The sequence below is a fragment of the Mustela nivalis genome (genome assembly GCF_964662115.1).
Source record: "Mustela nivalis genome assembly, chromosome: X".
In the NCBI taxonomy this organism is placed as follows: Eukaryota; Metazoa; Chordata; class Mammalia; order Carnivora; family Mustelidae; genus Mustela; species Mustela nivalis.
In genome coordinates, this window is record NC_139040.1 from 25,367,503 (window position 1) to 25,388,920 (window position 21,418).

At 39.3% G+C, this 21,418-nt stretch overlaps 1 protein-coding gene across 7 annotated transcripts in view; it reads left to right on the top strand.

Moving 5' to 3' along the window:
• Window positions 1-21,418, top strand: part of TENM1 (teneurin transmembrane protein 1) — an 801,322-nt gene that overhangs the window by 455,185 nt on the left and 324,719 nt on the right. For all 7 annotated transcript variants that reach the window (XM_082717245.1, XM_082717244.1, XM_082717248.1 and 4 more), the window contains one exon: window positions 5,288-5,528. In XM_082717245.1, the coding sequence (XP_082573371.1) occupies window positions 5,288-5,528 (241 nt within the window). The remainder of the gene's footprint in view (window positions 1-5,287; window positions 5,529-21,418) is intronic.

Genomic DNA, 21,418 nt, shown 5'->3' on the forward strand with positions numbered 1-21,418 from the left:
TGGCAACATATACTGCATAGTAACTTTGGGGAAGAAAAAAAGACATTTTGAAGATTATTGTCCTAGTATCAGTACAGAAAAGTTTGATTGGTTAACAGGGATCTGGTGTGTCTACTTTGGTCACATTTTTCAGAAAAGAATTATCCATTTGGCATTGCCGTATTAATGACAGTATTTATTTTTAACACTTACAGAAAATTATTTTCATGTACAGTCAGTTCTGCTACAACACATGTTTTGAAAACATTAATTTGTTCTCATGCTATTGGTATCTTTGAGAACAATTTGAACTTAAGACAAATTTCATGTTTGCATATGTGTGATTCCATCTGTTAAAAATACTGGGGAAGGCAGAAAACTGCACCCAGCAGAACAAACCATGTAGGAATATACAAAATGCACACGTGCATATACCTGAAACATCTACCAGTTGTCTTGGACAACTGGTCGCGTTCTGTTAGGACATTCGCCCATCCACAGTTGGGGTTAGATCTTTCTGTGTGACTGAGACAACCCTCCTCCCATCACTCCACAGTAACTTGTAAGTTGCAACCCATCTGACACCCACTTTCACAAGCAAACTTCAGGTCTTGTGCTCCAGACCCTTTTTCCCCATAAACCCTTTTCCAGTGCATGATTTTGCATAGGGCAATGAACATTAGAAATGAATGTAACTATCACCTTATAGCCCAATGGACTGTTAATGAAGCATAGGGGGTGGCACCCTAATGGACCCTTCAATAAGTTCCCCCACAGTGTTTCTGAGTAGAAGTATTCTAATTTCTGGCGAAAAGTTGCTCGAGCTAAAAACCAACAAAACCAGAGGGCCTGCGTTGCTCCATGAGTTAAGGGCTCTGCCTTCGGCTCACGTCATGATCCCGGGGTCCTGGGATCGAGCCCCACATCGGGCTCTCTGCTCAGCGGGGAGCCTGCTTCCCCCTCTCTCTCTGCCTGCCTCTCTGCCTACTTGTAATCTCTGTCTGTCAAATAAATAAATAAAATATTTAAAAGAAAAAAAAAAACAGAAAACCCAACTAGGCATGCCCACTTTCTTTTCCCGCTTCCCTTTGGAGACAATGGCAATGTTGTTTCTGAAGGCCTATACTTCTGTTAACAGTTTTGCCACGCCTGAAATGCCTGAGATATACAATTTGGAGGAATTTTCCTTGCCTGGAGATTTTTCTTACCAAGTTATTTTGGACCTCAAACCTGAAACTGGATCCTACCCAAGTATATTATGTGAATTAGACCTTTCCATCTGAAATCTTAATTTACTTTCAGAAAGGTTTATAAGTATGTCCAGATATCCATATTTGCATAATCACTACACCTCCCCCCTCCCCTGTGTCTCTCTCTTGGACACAGAAATGTATGGCTGCCAGATACATTTGGAAGTGAGTGCATGTGGACTCTTCACCCCTTGGAACTGGTGTTCTAAAGCTCCTGACACTGAACCCTAATGTATTTTTCATTAGTGTTTAATGTTGGAAAATCCCATTTCATGGAGCCCAAGGATTAAATTACTTCATTTGGAAGAGAGCAAGTGCACTCCCCATCTTTTTCCTGAGGTGAAAAAAAGAATGAAGCTGAGATCATTTGCATTTCATAAGGGCTTAAGGTCTGGATGTATTCCACTCAATTCCACAATCCAATATTGTAAAAGCTTTTAAAGACAATATTAACAAGTAGGGAAACCACTGCATATTTAAAATGTGGAAATAAAATACACAATAAAATAGTTATAAATCAACCCCCCCCCCACACACACAATCAAAATAACTATACAAAGCAGTTCTACCTGTAGCAGAAGTGCTATAATATTTTATAATAATACCATGATTGTACTTTTCAATGAAGCAGAATTTTTATCATGTTTCATAATAAAGGAGTTGCAAAGATTTTAAGGAAATCTAGCAAGCAATAAATCCAGATGGTAATGAGTGATTATTCTTTTGAACAATTGTACTGAATAGAGACTTTGTATCTTTTGAATAACTATACTGACACAAATACCTACTGATTAAGATAATAGATGTCTCATGTCATTTGGAGGTGTTCTGGACCCAAGACCTAAACTTGATTCCTTTTCTTCTTCTGCCTCTGGACTCCCACCCTTCATTTCCCTTGCTTGCATCATTAAGTTCATGGATTTAGATGGCAAGTCCATAGAGTGTGTCATTGCAGCTCTTTCCGTGTCTTGGACGGACATGATTTTAAGCACCTTCTTTGGGGTATCACTGTCCTTCTCCATGGCGGTTGGAGAGAGTTCACTAAGACCTTGAAGGGGAGTCTACGGCCATACCACCCTGAACGCGCCCGATCTCGTCTGATCTCGGAAGCTAAGCAGGGTCGGGCCTGGTTAGTACTTGGATGGGAGACCTTGAAGGGGAAAACCTACTGGCTCTGTGAACTATCAAATAGATACCCAATGGCCACATCAGAATGAAAGAGCTCAGGGGACACGGAGAGGGGTTCTCTAGGTCCCATGGGGGAGTGAAATAAAAGCTCTTAGGAATCTTACCCTGTACCTAGCATTGTGCTTATATGATACGCAAGAAAAGGAGATGATCTTGCTCTATGAAATATGCAGTCAATTTTGGTAGATAAGACAAAAACATGGGCTAACAAAGAGACTACTATAATATTGCAAACCCAGGGGCCAAAGTTATGATAAGAATAGTAAATGTTAGGGCGCCAGGGTGGCTCAGTGGGTTAAGCCGCTGCCTTCGGCTCAGGTCATGATCTCGGGGTCCTGGGATCGAGTCCCGCATTGGGCTCTCTGCTCAGCAGGGAGCCTGCTTCCTCCTCTCTCTCTCTGCCTGCCTCTCTGCCTACTTGTAATCTCTCTCTGTCAAATAAATAAATAAAATCTTTAAAAAAAAAAGAATAGTAAATGTTAAAGTCAGAGAAGACAATCATATTTATTTTCCAAAATACCTTATGGAAAAAAGTGCTGGGCTGGGCTGGGTGGGAGTCATCAGACATAGGCTGACAAATTCATGCAAGGTGAATGACTTTGAGCAAGTCACGTTACCTCTCTGAGCCTTGGTTCCTCATCTGTAAAATGGAGAGAGGAGAAGGGAGAGCTGAACTAGGTGATCCCTCTAGTCATTTCCAGTCTGAAAGTTTCATCCTTTGACTACATTTAATAAACAAGCAGTCATTGACATACTATGTCCAAGCACGTTACATGAATTAAATTTAATTGCTAAGAGAAAGGATGATTATCTCCATTTTACAAATAAGGAGTTAACATTTCTAAATGACAGAGGCAGAACTCAAACCCAGGTTTGCCGTAGCCCCAAATTCTACGCTCTTTCCACAATGCTGCACCACATACTAGCACACCAAATCATCTTCCTTTTCCACGTTTAAGGAGATAAGATCTAAGGGAGGGAAACAGACATATAAACAAATAACCACAATGGAAGGTGGTATGTCTTAAGTGAAAAATCCAGAAGATATGGAGGAGTCTGTGTCTCTAAAGCTTAAGGGGGTAAAGAAAGCTTGTATGACAAAGGTCTACATGTAGTGAATGGAGCACTGGCCAGAGAGTCAGGAGACGTGGGTTCTAGTTTTGGCCATGCCAAGTGTCCCTGGACAAGCTGTTCTCTGGACATCAGTTTTCTCATCTGCAAAACGAAAGTATCTTCAAGGTCTTTGGGGTTCCAACATTTAATGCTTTTCTGAGTCTAAAGATGGAAAGCATACTTCTAGTTATGGTTATGAATGTGAGCCCAGAGGTTTAAAAAAATTAATGAGATGTTAAGTGCTTGTGATGATATTTTTAGTGGATATGGGATTTGGGCTGGGCCTGGAATAATGGGGCTGATTTTGAAAATTCATGAAGCATTTTAGTTCCTTTTAAATAGCCAAGGGTAGCGGACTATCTAAAGGGATATTTTATATTAAAATGAATGATCACTACTCCTTTCCCTATCTATCTTTTGTACATTTTCCTTTTTCATACAGCAAGTTTATTTAAAGTAGAAAACATAGCCAAGAATTTGTTATGCTCTTGGGGCACCAGTATTATTTTAAAATATGAAAACCATGCCAGTGTCTTCGAAATTCAAGTTTGAGGTAAAAGGATGGAAAGAAGTTATTTTTTTCCCTGTGATCAGCCACTGCAAAGTGAGTCTCAGCACAAACCAGCTGAGCCCTTTTGCTAGGCATGGAAAGCCTCTGGCATTTTTCTGCTTTTCAACTCTCAGTCATTTGGGAGGTGGGACAAAGCCATGCTGTCTACAAAGTTTATCCAGAACGTGCTGGTGTTACAAGAGATCACTTGACATCTATTATGTTTCTCCTGTAGAAAAGAGGTGGCTATCAGCTACAATAGTGATTCCTTTTCAAAGGGGTTTAATTGGGGCATTTCTCATGGGCCAAATTCTAACTCGCTGTCTATACATGTGCCTGCCAGGAAAACAGTGGAAAAATACCAAACAATAGCAACAACAGAAGTCTGAGGACCGCTGTCCCAGGCTGCCCCCGCTGCAAACAGGCAGAGAGAAAAAAAAATGGTTTCCCTTCTGCCAAAGCTGCGGCTAATATGGCAGAGCTCCTAGAAAGGTGTGGCAGGTGGGGGAGGGGAGCAGATTGTGTGCTGCACAGCCATGGAAATACATATAATAACCTGAACAAACTCCTTTTAGCCTACCTCTAACAAGTAGCACTCTTAGTTGGGGGCAGGCGGGGGGGGGGGGGGGGGGGATGGGTGCTGGCGAAGAGATGAGTTTCAGGCAGTCGAGTTCCACACTCAAGGAGCTGAGCTGTTTTTCTGAAGTAGGGATTTGCTCCTGGGTAGGCAGGCTAGCATCCTTTCCTGCGGTGAGCCAGAAGGTGGCCTTACACTTTTATTTCGAGGGTCGAATGATTTCTTTGTAACAAATTTGTGCCTTTCACTGGTATTTTCTGAAGTGAGACTTTTGCAACTGATGGAAATCGGCTCACTTCTGTTCTGTAACTTAGTGTCTTCTTGATGATTTATTTGTTCGGTAGCAGAAACTATGACAAATTGTGTGAGGCAGTCTCATTTACTTTTTAGCTGCTATAGCCCTGAAGAATTTGCATGTAAATGCAACTGTGAATGTTTTACATTTCATAAGCGTACTGCACGTGTTTTTGTAAGTTAAGTGACATTTTTACAGATAGACTGAACTTGAGACTCGGCCCCCACCCCACAGGTTATATTCTTCTAAAATCCTCAGTCTGACAAGCTGTGTTTTCCTGACTGCCAAGTGGGAGAGTAAGTCTCTATTTGGTGTTTTTCTTCTCTCCTCTTTAGACATGCAGAGCAGCCCACACAACCAGTTCACCTTCAGACCCCTCCCGCCGCCGCCGCCGCCTCCGCATGCGTGCACCTGTGCCAGGAAGCCGCCCCCTGCCGCCGACTCTCTTCAGAGGAGATCAATGACTACCCGCAGCCAGCCCAGCCCAGCTGCTCCACCTCCCCCAACCAGTACACAGGATTCGGTTCATCTGCATAACAGCTGGGTCTTGAATAGCAACATACCCTTGGAGACCAGGTACTTCAGCTATTATTGATCCCAATAACTTAAATATTGGCAGAGGATGATCCCACCTAGTGCCGAAATTCATCTCACCATAGACCTCTACAGAGTCACACAGATGCACTCAGAGAGGCACACCCAGATGCCTGGGCAGAAGGCAGCCCCTCTGCAGGCACAGGAGCACACACAGATGCACACATCTAGATTTGAACACACTCTCTGACACAGACCAAAACAGATTCACTTGGAAAGATGAAAGCACAGTGGCATAAACACCCCACAGGCAGCCACCCACCAAAACATATGAAACAAAGCAATTATCTAATCTACCAATGCTCCTTCCATGTAAAAGGAACTCGCCCCTTGTTTTAGGAAACTGCAACATTACAGGAAAATCCAAACACAATTAGAGGAACAGTGATAATTTGGATTTTATTTATTATAAGATTCTTTCAAAAAGTAAGTTGCCTTCAAATGTTTTTAAAAAGGATTTGCTTCACAGATTGAAGGTCCATGTGTACTTTAAAAAAAAAAAGATTTTATTTATTTATTTGACAGACAAAGATCACAAGTAGGCAGAGAGACAGGCAGAGAGAGGAGAAACCAGGCTCCCCAAGGAGCAGAGAGCCCAATGCAGGGCTCGATCCCAGGACCATGATCATGAGCTGAGCCAAAGGCAGAGGCTTTAACCCATGAGCCACCCAGGTGCCCCTCCATGTGTACTTTTAAAAACTCAATTCTGCCTCTAGGGTGCTGTTTGGTCTTCTGACAAAAACTTTGCCTCTATTTTTCTGGCACTTCACATATTTGGGCTTTCAGATTCACTCTTTAAATCTTTGGCATGGGATTAAAGTTACAGATCTAGGTGTCTGGGTCATAATAGACTTTCGCACTAGAGGCGATTAAATGAGAAATTATTCATCATATCTAGGCACTCCCTCTTAAATCAAAAATTGCAACTTTCTATTAACATAGAAAGACATTACCCAATAAAACATATGATTTTGTTATCTTTTAAATTCAAGGACTTCCCCTTGCCTTCTATATGCCTTATTTAGATCTACTACCAAAGCTTTTTCTGAACACATTTGTATGTAAACAATGGGTATAATATATCACTTGATAAGCAATGTGTGCTGTCAACTCTGATCAATTTCCATCCCAATATCTGGGAATTGGAATGGAAAGGGGAGGACTAATAAACCCACATTATGAGCCTGCTTATTTTTTTTCATAGCAGATTAAGTTATATGCCAGCTGTGGCATCAGTGAACATGTCACCACCAACAAACTGAGAGCATTGTGGCTCAAATCCAGGAAACTCTATATCATCCATCACTATTAGATTAAATAGATTCATAAACTGATATTTCTGTTATCTCCCAAGAGAAAATGTAACAGTCAGCTCTGATGGTGAAGATAACCCAATTAGAACTGTACTAGTAATAGTGTTTGTGTATCGTTTCTTTCTTTCTTTTTTTTTTTTAATGAAAGAGGAAGGTGAATGAGGTGAGAGAAGCAGAGAACAATGTATATCTTCAAGGAGTTTTTGCTAATGTTGGTGATTTACTCACTCCTGTTTAAAATTTATTTACTCACTCTTTTAATTCCTTTGCAGGGCTTAGTGATAGAGAGCTAAGGAAACAATGGGGCAATCTGGTTATCTAGCAATCATGACAAGGAAAAAAAATCATGACACACTCCTTCCCTCTAAGAAGCTGAATAACAGGAAATCTGGAAGGAGGATGGGGAATGGGTCTCAGGCAAATGAAAAGGGAAAACTATTCTTATTTGAAGTGTACATCTAGGCATGTTTGTACAAACTGCACCCACGGACCTTCTGTATCCATGCAACGAATGTATTAATTGGTCTCAGCTTCATAAGAAGCAGAGAAGAACATAAGTTTTCATGTGAGATTGTGCAGAGAGTACCTTTTTAGTACATTTGGGGATATATTCAGTATCACAAAGACAAATTTTTAAAAAACCTAGAAACCCTATCAGCTTGATGAGATAGGATTTCCCAAATATATCCTTTAAAATGCTTGCTTCGCATGGAGTCAGTAAAAGGTAGCTCTGGGGGTATGCTGGCAGGTAATAATATGTCTCAGCTTCCTCATCTCTAAAAGTGAACATAGAAATGCCTGTCTCAACAAGTTGTGCAGAAGATCAAGCTAGTATGGCAGAAAGTGCCTCGTATATTGCAAAGCGTTATACAACTCAAAGGTATTACATTTTTTTATTTTTTAAATCATTATTAAATTATTTTAAAAATTAAAAAAATAAAAATTCTTATAATTAAAAATTCTATTAAATGTAATTTTATTAAACTTTATTAAAATTCTATTAAAAATAAAATTTTTAAAAATACTGTTATCCTTACTAAGTAGTCACAAACCTCTGCTTAAATAGCTCCAATACAGGTAATTGATTTATTCCAAAGGCATTCCATCCCATCTCAGGCAACTATTGGAGGATACTTCTTGAACCCAAATCTCCCACCTCTTTTTTTTTTTTTAAAGATTTTATTTATTTGACAGAGAGAGATACAGCAAGAGAGGGAACACAGCAGAGGAGTGGGAGAGGGAAAAGCAGGCTTCCCACTGAGCAGGGAGCCTGATGTGGGGCTCGATCCCAGGACCCTGGATCATAACCTGAGCTGAAGACAGACACTTAACGACTGAGCCACCCAGGTGCCCCCCAAATCTCCCACCTCTTAATTCTGCCCATTTCTCCCAGATCTAGTTCTACAGTCTCCCAGAATAAGTAAAATGCCTCACACGCCTGACAACCCTTCACCGCTCCTGATCCTGTTCTTTGACCGAAATGTTTCCCCATCAGCTGGTTTCAGATCCTCCATCTTGGTCTCTTTCTTAGAATACAGTTCTAAACTGCTGCCTGCACTTCTCTTAAAGTGTCCTACCCAAGGCTGAATGCAGGTGGGTAGTTTTATTAGGCTCCTTGGTAGCAGGGAGCAGTTTGTTTAGGTTGCCTCAAATAACTAAGAACATCTTTTCAAGATTAAGTTGTCCCCCGTTATTGGCAGTTTTGTGTTCTATAATTTCAGTAACCCATGGTCAACTCTGGTCTAGAAACAGATAATCCTCCTTCTGACTTAGCATCAGAAGGTCAGTAGTAGCCTGATGCTGTGTCAAAAGGCCTCGGTCATTCCTACATTTTATCTCATCAGATAGGCATTTTATCATCTCACAGCATCACAAGAAGAAGGGAGAATACAGGAAAGTATCTTAAGAGAAAGACCATATTCATATAACATCTATTATAATATATTGTTATAATTATTCTATTTTACAATCAGATATGTTGTTAGTCTCTTACTGTGCCTGATTTAGAAATTAAACTCTATCATAGGTATGTATAGGAAAACATAGTATATATATAGGGTTTAGCACTACTGTTCTTGATTTCAAGTATCCATTGGGGATTTTGGAATGTGTGCCCTCAGATAAGGGAAGACAATTAATTGTATTCTCTCAGTCAGGTGAAGCCAAGGGGAGAGAAAGGGTCATATGCTTTAAAAAAAAAAAAAAAAAAAACTACAGCACAGCCACCTCTAGTTGCCCCTTGAGCAAGGGCTGGGAGCAGAGCTGATGTACATTTAGATGAAACTCTCAGCAATCACCGTGATTGACTCATTCCAAAATTTGTGCTGTGACTGACAGTTGGTTTCCTCCTTTGTTCTTTTTTGTAAAAAAAAAAAAAAAAATTTAATATTTTATTTATTCATTTGACAGACAGAGATCTCAAGCAGGCAGAAAGTCAGGCAGAGAGAGAGAGGAAGGGAAGCAGGCTCCCCACTGAGCAGAGATTTTATTGGTTTATTTGAGAGAGAAAGAATGAGCAAGAGAGAGAGCACAATGGGGGGGGGGGCGGGGCAGAGGGGGAAGGAGAAGCAGACTCCCTGCTAAGCAGGGAGTCCAATGCGGGACCCCAAGATCGTGACCTGAGCCACAGGCAGATGCTCAATCAACTGAGCCACCCAGGCACCCTGTCCCCTTTGTTCTGACTAAATATTTCCATTAATGCTGTTTACTCCAATATCAGTTTTTTTGTTGGTTACATAACACTACTGGTATACATTGAGAACACTTAGTAATTGAACTCTTACAACTTCTTAAAAAGTTCTGAGGCTAAGCCACCTTTCTTTTATTCTAAAATTGTATAGTTGGAGATTTTTAAAAAGATTTTATTTATTTATTTGACAGAGAGAATGAGAGAGAGAGAGAGCAACAAGCTGGGTGAGGGGCAGAGGGAGAAGCAGGCTCTCTGCTAAGCTGGGAGCCCAACACAGGGCTCAATCCTGGCACTCTGGGACCTGAGACAAAGGCAGACTTTCAACTGACTGAGCCACCCAGGCTACCCTATAGTTGGAGATTTTTAACTGAGTGTTTGGGATGGGGGGTGCAGGTAGAAATATGTTTAAAGCCTTGATTTGGCTTAATTTGATTTCACCTTGTTAGTCCATGGAGGTATAGTTGAATTCTAATTCTGTCATACAAAGTATTTGCATTGTATTGATCCCATAACTGTATCATCTGTACTTTTGTTAGGTTTGCTCTCCTCATTTCTGTGTCAGTCATTAGTAAAAATGTTATGTAAGGGACACCTGGGTGGCTCAGTCAGTTGGGCGTCTGCCTTCAGCTCAGGTCATGGTGTCAGGGTTCTAGAATCAAGCCCCTTGTTGGGCTCCCTGCTCAGCAGGGAGTCTGCTTCTCCCTTTCCCTCTGCTCCTACCCCTGCTTGTACTCTCTCTCAAGTAAATAAAATCTTTAAAAAATGTTATGTAGGACAAGATCAAGGTGGGAGATCTGTGGCCCCTGGAGTCCATCCTAGGGGTTGACACTTATCCATCAGGCAACATTCTTTTACTAGGATACCACCCACATTTCTCCATCTTGTTTATAGGCATATCATCAGAGACCTTGTCAAATGCCTTGTTGATATCCAGATACAATATGCCTACATTTTTACTGATCTGCCAGTCCAAAAGCCATGTAAAAATAAAAGTGAAATGAGATTTGTTTAACATGACTTGTTCTTAGAGAATTTGTGCTGCCTACTCATGGTTACTATCTTTTTTTTCTATTTTTCTTTTTTTAAAGATTTTATTTATTTGACAGAGAGAGATCACAAGTAGGCAGAGGAGCAAGCTGAGGGTTGGGGGAGGAAGCAGGCTCCCTGCCTAGCAGAGAGCCCGATGCGGGACTCGATCCTAGGACCCTGAGATCATGACCTGAGCTGAAGGCAGAGGCTCAACCCACTGAGCCACCCAGGCAGCCCTGGTTATTATCTTTTTAAAAAGTGCTTGCAAATCATCCTATTAACAACATGTTCTAGAATTGTGCACGCAGTCAATATCATATCCCTTGATCTAGTTTAAGGATTCCATGTACTTCCTGTTTCTTTTAAAAACCAAAGCCAGTATGCTGTCTCCAGTCTTCTGACACATATCAGCCACACCATACCTGAAACTTTAGCAACTATGACAAGGCAATAAAATCTACAAGACTTGTCACCACTCTGGGACGGAATTTTAATTTATTTAGAACAGTTGAGTGCCTTCTTATAAATGACCTTCTTATTCTAAACCTATATCGAAAAAAAAACAACAACAACTTTACGTTGTCTTCAGCAGGGTTTTTTTTCAAGTTTCAGGCTAACTTGGGGTAGAAACCTTCTTCGCATTATTTTCATCACACCCTCTTATATTTATTTATCCTTGATTTTCATCTCCTCCTTTTGTTCCATGTTCTTTAGAAATCTAAACTGAATAGAGAACACCCCGTGTGGGCATACTGGTTTCAATAGGCAACAAACCTTTCCAACTCTTAATTCATCTCCTTGTTTTTTAAATGTCTCAGGGCATAGAATCACATTGTCTTCACTTTAGAGAATGGTTTTCCTAAAGTCTAGGATTATGCTTCGTAATGTTCTTTTTGACTCTAAGCTACATTGGTTGCTTCCACAAAAGGTTCCCATCACCTTAACTCACCAGTTTCTCTTCTCCAGTCAGTAAGGGAAGCAAGTCTTATTTTCTCGACCTTCTCAGAGGTAGAGTTTTCAGCAAAGGAGGTTGAGGACCTGTCACATATTTGCCTTTAATTAAATGATACATCTAGCAGTTGTCTTTGGAGTTGAAATCACTCATATTCACTATGCTTTACTCTTAGAACACTTTTGTGGTCTGTGTTGGAAATGAGCAAGTGGCTTTTTGGAGACTCCCTGATCCACCATCTATTAGGATATAAACTTGGGCATACTGTGTTAACACTACCTCAGTCTTCTCGTCTGGAAAATAAGGATGATAGTAGCAACATTTTCATAAGGCTGTTGTGAGGATTAAAGGAGTTAATATCCACAATATATTTAGAGCAGCCGGGCACATAGTAAGCACTTGGTAAATGTTAAAATAACAATACCAACAGCAATACACAAGAAACTCTACTTTTGTTCCTATTTTTGTTTTCATCTAATTAAAGATGTTTCTACCCTTATGTTCATGCTTTCCGCAGGTAAACACATCATTTCACTTCCTTTCTTAGTATGCTTTTAAATAGAACATACTCTTTTGCCACTGTCTTAGTCCAACTGGGCTGCTGTAACAAAAATGCTATAGACTGGGATTTTTAAAGAGCAGACATTTATTTCTCACAGTTCTGGAGGCTGGGAACTCTGAGATCAAGGCACTGGCAAATCTGGCATCTGAATTCCTATGTCATAGACTGCTGTCTTCTCTCTGTATCTTCACATGGCAGAAAAGGCAAGGGAGCTCTCTGGAGTTTTCCACTCATAAGGTCTAATTTGGGGAGCTCTCTGCCCTTATGACCTAATCTCATCCTAAAGGCTCAACCTCCAAATATCAACACACTGCAGATTAGATTTCAACATGTGTATTTTGGGGGGATACACTCAATTTATAGCAACTACCAAATTCCAGTCATTAGAACCATTTCCTCCCTTAGGTTGTAATGGCACATGTCCGTGAGGCTTTGTAAGAGTGCCCTATGATAAATCTTTAGAACAACTTCAGATTGTTACCTGCCTTGTGTCGTTCATAGAAATAACTCTCCCACTACCCAGTATATTCAGAATTATGTCCTGCCCTGAGCCCTCCCTTACTCAGAAATCAGTCTTTCCAGATCCTCCTCTAAGCCTTATCTTTTTTGTGGTGGGATGAGAGGAGCGTCTTTCACAACTGGGAAAGATGCACACATTGCCAAGATGGAGAGAGAGAGTCTGGGTGATGTGTGTAAGTGTACATGCTCAAATAACACTGGACTAAGCTACTTGATATAGTTGTGATTTGGGACACATTACTTAACTTCCATGGGTCTCGATTCCCCATCTGTTCTGTGGAGAAAATGGCAGATCCTCCCTTGTGTGGTTGTTTTAAGAACCAAATAAGATAATCCCTGTAAAACATCTGCTCAGAGCTGGGCACGTAGAAAGTATACAGTAAACAGTATTTTTTATATAAAAGCCTGGGACTGACATGCTGGCAAAGAGAAGAATTCAGGGTCATGACATTTGGAAGATCAGAAATAGGAGGTCAGATTTTGAACCCAGGCTGTAGGGCCAGGGTCTTTACATCCAACCACTTATTGTAGTAAGGAAGGCAAAGTGAAATAAATAACAATACCATAAGTGCTCTATTAAATTTGAGTAATTCCAAGGTAGGAACACTTGGAGGTGGTAGATCTAACCCTATGGAATTGTTGAGATAGGGAAATGGGAAAGTAGAAATTTTCCTGAGAAAATGGCCTGAATGTAATTTATTACTTCTAATAAATATAATTAATAATAAAATCATGAGGCAGCAGTAGGTGAAAAATGGAGGAAAAGGCATTCTGGGAAGAGTATTACACTCAAAGGCATGCATAGTGACCAGTTATCCATTTTAGTAATATTAAGACATTATTTTTTTTAATTTTTTATTTTTTATAAACATATATTTTTATCCCCAGGGGTACAGGTCTGTGAATCACCAGGTTTACACACTTCACAGCACTCACCAAAGCACATACCCTCCCCAATGTCCATTACCCCAACCCCCTTCTCCCAACCCCCCTCCCCCCAGCAACCCTCAGTTTGTTTTGTGAGATTAAGAGTCACTTATGGTTTGTCTCCCTCCCAATTCCATCTTGTTTCATTGATTCTTCTTCTACCCACTTAAGCCCCCATGTTGTATCACCACTTCCTCATATCAGGGAGATCATATGATAGATAAATGAGGCAGAAGAAGACATTATTTTTTCTATTCTTCCCCTCCCTCTTCTTCCATTTGCCATTTATTTATTTAAAATTTTTTTTTAATTTTTATTTATTTCTTTGAGAGAGAGAAAGAGAGAGCACGCTCACAAGTTGGGCAAGGGGCAGAGAGAGAAGCAGACCCCCTGCTGAGCAGGAAGCCCACCGTGGGTCTTGATCCCAGGTCCCTGGGATCATGACCTGAGCTGAAGGCAGATGCTTAACCTACTAAGCTACCCAGGCATCCCCATTTATTATTTTTTAAAGATTTAATTATTTATTTGAGAGAAAGAGAATGTGTGCCTGAGTGCAAATGGGGGGAGGGGCAGAGGGCAGAGCCTAATGTAAGACTCCATCCCAAAACCCTGACATCTTGACCTGAGGCAAAATCATGAGTCAGATGGTTAACTGACTGAGCCACCAAGGTGCCCTTCCATTTGCCATTTAAACCTTTTTCTAGCTTGTCTGGTCTAGATATACTGGTCTGATATATTCCTTTTAATACTAATAAGAGATCATCATTCTGGAACCAAGTCCATAATTTTTTCTTTTCTTTTTTTTTTTTTTTAAAGATTTTATTTTTTTTTTTTTATTTGACAGAGAGAGAGAGATCACAAGTAGGCAGAGAGGCAGGCAGAGACAGAGGGGGAAGCAGGCTCCCTGCTGAGCAGAGAGCCCGATGCGGGGCTCGATCCCAGGACACTGAGATCATGACCTGAGCCGAAGGCAGCGGCTTAATCCACTGAGCCACCCAGGCGCCCCGCAAGTCCATAATTTTTAAGCTATGATCCAGAAATCAAAATTTCATTCTGAAACTCCTGCTGTTAAATTGCCATATTCTCCATTCTTGTCCAGAGACTCATCCTTGGATATACTTCAGTTTGCAGATCCTTTTATTCTGATTCTTCTCCAGAAGGTCTCTCTTCCCCTGCCTGTGGGATGAACCTCAATCCCAAAACTGTTCTATACTTTTAGTGGTACAGTGTTACACCTTCTTCATGAAAGTTGGAAGAGTGGTTAAGAGTTTTGATTGTAGAAGCCAAAAAATGTGGGTTTGAGTTTCAGTTCTGCTCCTTATTAACTGTCTATATTTGGGCAAATTATTGCACCTTAGTTTCCTGACCTGGAAACTGGGTTAATAACAGTCATTTTCAGGGGCAACTGGGTGGCTCAGTGGGTTAAGCCTCTGCCTTCGGCTCAGGTCATGATCCCAGGGTCCTGGGATCGAGCCCCACATCGGGCTTTCTGCTCTGCAGGTAGCCTGCTTCCTCCTCTCTCTCTGCCTGCCTCTCTGTTTACTTGTGATCTCTCTCTGTAAAAGAAATAAATAAAATCTTTAAAAAAAAAACACTCATTTTCATACTGTTGTTACATGGATTATTTTAGACCTCACATGTGATTTGCCCTCATTTTAGTTTCCTCCCTCTTTCTGTTATTCCTCTGCGTCATATTCCTCCTTTCTCCATTCCATTGGTACTGGCTTTTGTTCCATTCTAGCTTCTCAGAAGCCTGACTGTACCACTTTTCTTTCTGTGTTGGTCTTTCAATTCTGTCCACACACTTTGTATGTGAGTAGATTGCTCTGCCTTTAACACAAGGTTAAATGGAGTACTACTCATTTATATCAGGAACTCAAACATAACCCATTCCCCACAGAAAACTGGGACAGTTCTCTTAGCTTCTTGACCTCTTCATCTGGATTTACTTTGAAATGAAACTATGGCCATTTTTAGTTTCTCTTATTTATTCTCTTTGCTACTCCACAATTCAAACTCCTAACTCAAACTTTACTTGATACTCTTACTCATGGGGAATTTTTGGCCAAGTGTTGGCTCTAGACCTTTACCTGGACCAGCCCTAAGAGATGATGATGGACATTAGCCATGATCTACTCACCATAATGAGTCTTACTTAGAGATTTTGCTGTGATATTTAATACTATTGAGAACTTGGATTTACTATTAACATAACTGCTTCAACTAACAAAGACGAATCAGAATTGTGTGGAGGAGTCATGCCTGGCCAGAAGAGGGGGTAGCAGCTATTTTCATTGACTTTTAGTGTATTCTGACAGATGGCTGTAGCTTGGTATGAGGCTAACTGCCCTTGCTGGCTTTAGGCCAGTGTGACAGTCAACAGGATTATTTTTACAAAAGAAGAGTCAGGGCCATTGATGGAGGAGATTTTGGCAAAGAGAGGAAATAAATGAAATTTATATGACGCATGTTTGTGACCAGACTTTTAAAGCTAGTGTCTATCTTGGGGAAATAAGAAATATTCATTAATAGTGATGGCAGTGATTTAAGTATTTATGGACTAATACTCCTTAAATATTAACCCATAAATGTAAGTTCTCCAGTGGTAGTTATATTTCTTTGTTACATAGTACTGCTAAAATATACCTAACATTTATAAGTAGGATTTTTTTCTTTAGTACATTTGCAATGGAAAAATAGATTTAGAGACATAATTTTTTCTTTCAATAATGACTAAAGAAAAAAAACTCAGAATGTACATATTCAGTGCTTAGATCTAACAATATCTCATGCTTTAATCCTTTAACAGCACTGGGGTTAGCAAAATCTATCTTCAGCCACAGATTTAAAGATTCTTTTTAAGACGGGAAAAGACTTCGTAGAACTAATCTATGCCCTATAAATCCTGTTTACTACAGATGAGCAGGAATCAACCAAGCTTTTCAGCCTACACCAAATGATGGATGTGGAATATGTTGAATTTACATGAAGGAGAATTCTGTAGCCTTAAAAATATATGTTACATAGGGAGAGTAAAAATAGATCTATAATAGTCTATTGTGCTAAAGCAGTGAAGAGCAGTATTTTGGAGATTATCGTGATACAGTCTCTAGTCACTTTGGTGGTGGTATTATTTTTTAAAAAATGCTTTTGATTTGAATATTTTCAGTTTCACTTTCAAAGTATAAGCCATAGGCAAACATAATGTGTTTCATTTTATAAGGAAAGGAAATTTCACCATAGGTGAGATGAAATCTGGTGTTAATATGGAGACTTTTTTTTTAGCAATTCAAATGTGAATCTAAACAGATGTTTCAGGGAATTTTTTAAAAAATGAGTTGGTTGGTGAAATATGTGAGTGTACCAAATCAAAATTAAGGGTTTTTTTTTTTTAAAGATTTTTATTTATTTGAGAGGGAGGGAGGAGAGGGAGAGGGAGAAGCAGGCCTCCCCACTGAGCAGGGAGCCCGATGCAGGGCTCAATCCCAGGGGATCATGATCTGAGCAGGAGGCAGACACCCAACCAGCTCAGCCACCCAGGTGCCCCCAAGATTAAATTTTAAAGGAATCTCTGTACAAGACTTTTTGCCTCCGCTCCATCATATATACTTACCTATCCTGGGTTGTATATTTAAAATAGAAATACCTGGTTTTGATCAAGAGAGATACTAGTTCTTAAAAATTTCATTGACTACAAAGTTACTTATCCAGTTAATCATAATAAATATTTACATTGCCATGTCAAGTTAATAGACACTTGTCTGTTACATTTTACTAGAAGTATGAAATGTATTTGAAGTAACAAAGAATGATTTTCCTATCAATTATTCTCATTTTCTACAGAGGGGTGTGTGTGTGTGTGTGTGTGTGTGTGTGAAAGACATTCTACTAAACATCTCCCTTTGGGAGAACCCAGCTGGCTCTTTATTAATTCCACAATACAAAAATGTTTGCAGCTTTAAAAGCAGAAGATAAGGTCAGGTTAAGTCTTGAGGTCTTTGAAATGTCTCTGTAAGAAATGTGAAAGTGTGGTACTGACTATTCCATTTAAAGAACAAGAAAACTCAAAAAGAATTGTCCCCTTTGGCGAAGAGATAAGCAAATAAACAGTAACATCTGCTTCTCCATTCTGTTAATCTTTTCTGGTGTGATATCTGAGTATATAAGAATGTGTGTAATGTGAATGTAAAATGAAAAACAGTTCAATATAAATACTATGATAAATTAATTCTAGCATAAATAAGTTTTTGTAAATTTTGACAAATATTTGTTGAGTGCCCACCATGGATCAGCCAGTATTCTAGTTGCTGAGGCTACAACAGAGAACAAAACAGGAAAAACCCCTGCCTTTATGGAGCTTACATTCTAGTGAGGGAGCCAGCCTTTATCCTCAGATTTAATTATATTGGGGCTAATAATAATTTAGGACCAGGGATCTATAGATGTAGTATGGGAGAAGGAGGAAAGGAGTCAAAAATACCTCTTAGAAGCCTTTCTTAACCTGCCTTTGCTTTCCCACAGTACCTTTCATAGAATTTTCCCTTATCTGTGGGCTCCCAGCATCCTGTGTGTATGCTTATGAGGACCTTATTCCATAGTACATTTGCACTCTCCAAATATTTTATTTACTTGTCTTTATTCACTGTTGTGACTTGAGTGAAGGACTATGTCTTCCTTTTTTGCTTTGATTCCTCAGTGCTTAGATAATATTGTTCAACAAAATTTTTGTAAGGTATATGGACAGAGTGAGCAGAGAATTATAGATGGAGTAGATTTCTGAAATTGGAAATAGTAATTGGTTGGAGCAGATAATGAGGTTTGTTTGGGGAATATTGAAACATCCATGAGGGACATCCATACTGGAAATGCTCAATATCCAATAAATAGTTGAAAATAAGGATCTGGGTCCCAGGAGAGAAAGAAAGAGAAAGTTTTCCTCCTACCACCTACCAAATGCTTGCTCTATGCTGAACATTTCGTCAAGCCATTATCACATTTATTCTTAACTTACATTTTTTAAAACTGAGGCTTAAAGAAGTTGAACAATATGTTGCAAGGTCACCAGTTAGTATGTAATGGAGCTAGTTCACTCCTGTGTCTGTCTGATTCCAGAGCTCATGATAGACATGAATAATGGAGAATTTCATGGGTAGACATAATAATTGAATTTCCATGAGTGACGGAGGAAACACTGAAAAACCTAGACAGAAGAAGTAGACCATAAACCAAACCATCACACCATTTACATCTTAGAGTAGTTCATGAAAGAAAATAAGCTGGCATAGATAATTGAGGAGTAATCATGGAAGAGAAGACACAACGGAAACAATTTCAAGGAGATCACCATCACCATTTTCAAATGCTTCAGAGGAGTGAACTTGAATGTGGATGAGAAGAGACCATTCTTTCTGTCAACTACATACAGACTTGTTGACTTTGAAGCAGCCAATTTCAGTAGAGTGACGAGACTGAAGCTAGACTGCAGTGGGTTGAAAGAATTGGTAAGTGGTGAGAAAATGGAAGTGGAAGGTAGACTACACTTCCAAAATGGAATAGTAGATTGAGAGGAAGCTGAATTAGGACAAAACTTTCATATAAATTGAAAGGAGGAAAAAAAGAGGGGAGGCTACATTCAATGTGGAGGTCGATAGTAGTCACCAGTAGAGCAGTATAGTTGATAGAAAGAAACCAACAAGACCAAGTTGGAGATCAAGTTTCCTTACTGGTAACAAACGTGGAAACTTGCAGGAATGGTCACATAATGCGGAAGAACCCTAAATGATCTCTTACAGTGGTAGAGGTTTTCCAGGTTGCCAGGTTTCAACAAGGGAATACCGCTGATGATGCCACCACCTCTGGGGATTATAAGTCCCTTAGTGCAAGAAGTTTGTTTTTCCTATTCTTACAGTAGAGGGTGGCCCTAAACCCTTTCACCCTTATTTAATGTTGGCTCAAATATAAGTCATATTTGATAAAAGGGCAAGCAGCTATCACTGGCCAACCCAAGATTATCATTTAGACTTCCTGTCTCCATCTGTCATACACAAAACACTAGGTAGTCCTCTGTTGCTAATGAAGATACTTAATAGTGACATATGTACACACAGGGCTTTCATAGACATTATAAAATCTAACTTGTGATTATTTTTAATTCAACTATCAAAATATCAAGTATAACATGAAAACATAGATATCACTGATTCTTTCCTTTTCTAGTGTAATATTACTCTCCCAAATAAATTGACTTTCTCTTCTGAAAGAAAATATTCACACTCTGCTATTTCCCCTACCTTTCGACTAAAATAATTGTTTTTCTTTAAAATCTGTAGCAGTCTTATTCTTCCACATTTTGTCATTCAGTAGTATTTTATGGTAACATGGCTGGCTACTTTTTAATAGATCATTTTCAACTAAATGCTTTTTCTTATTTGCCATCTTCCTAAGACTCAGACTGTAGACAATATATATTGTATATATATGTGTGTATGTCTGTGTGCAAATGTAGGTATATGTGCCTATGTTAGTGTGTATGTATAAGTTTCTGTTCTTCAGAGTCCTTTTGCTGGTTATTTCATTTTAACACGAAACAACCCTGAGAAGGTAGACATAATAGAAATTATGCCCAACTTAAAAATGAGGAAACTAAGTCATGGGAAATTTTACTAATGTGTCCCTATGGCAGTTTAGAGCAAGAATTGGAGCTAGAATTCAAATCTCCCTGCAGCCAATCCAATATTCTTTGCACTCTAACAGTTTGTCTCTGGAATGTAAGCTATCCCTTTTTGTCTTTCAGTGAATATTTATAGTTCAGCTAAATTTCCCTGCCTGGAGATGTAATCTACGTTTTATTCTATTTATATTAAAATCTTGATGAGCCTAATGCCCAGAAAACTGGAGGTTCTGGTTAATTGGATTTGGTGAATAGCTTAAGGTTAAATAGAGCTTTTTAAAAATTGCCATTCTTGTTGAAAATCATTCTTAAATATGAATCTACTTTCCATTTTAATCCAAATGATCATAATTTAATCTATTATAATTGAAAATCTTACGTTAAGTAGGGGTTGTCATTCTGAACATGATTTTTTTTATTGTATAGCACTTTGAATGTAGAAAATATTGTAGAGTGAACAAAATGCATCATGGTTCCAAGATATCCTTTGTGAATTTTGGGTGGCCTTTCCTGAGTAGTTGAAAAAACACTGGATTTAGAACTGGAAATCTTAAGACCAAGTCCAAATCTGCCACTAAATAGCTATGTGACCTTGATAATGTCTCTTTCTTCCTCTCCAACCTTGTTTTGCAGTCAGGTGAGGGAATAAAGCTAGATGGTATTTGATGTCCTTTTGGTCTTTACTTTCTCTGTTATTCTGTAGCTTGTGTTCTTATTATTTGCTCTTCTGCTGAAAGAATCCTGCTCAGGGTATCTTTCCAGTTAGTTGGATGCTAATGAATTACAAGATTACAGATTCTAGGTCAGATATCTAATAAGTCAGATAAATTGAAATTAAACAGTCATGATTCCTTCAAAATTTCCAGAAGCCAAGAAGAAATGAGGAAAACACTGCACATCCCTATCAGGGGTAATGCTAATAGCAGACAAACATAGGAAACCAATCTTAGGCCAGTACAAGACTAGTCTGTGAACACGTTTTACCCCATACACATAGGTACTCAATAGTAGTTTATTAAATACATGAATTTAAAAACAAAACCCTTTATAGAGACAGGATTCATGATGCAACACCTCATAAAGACGTCTACCTTGCCTTGGGTCATATTGAGAAGCCCCCAGTGTTTCAGAATTTTCTTTCAATTTGCCATTTTCTGTCTAATTAAGAAATAAATATAACTTTACTTTATGTTTCTTATTCAAAGATAAAA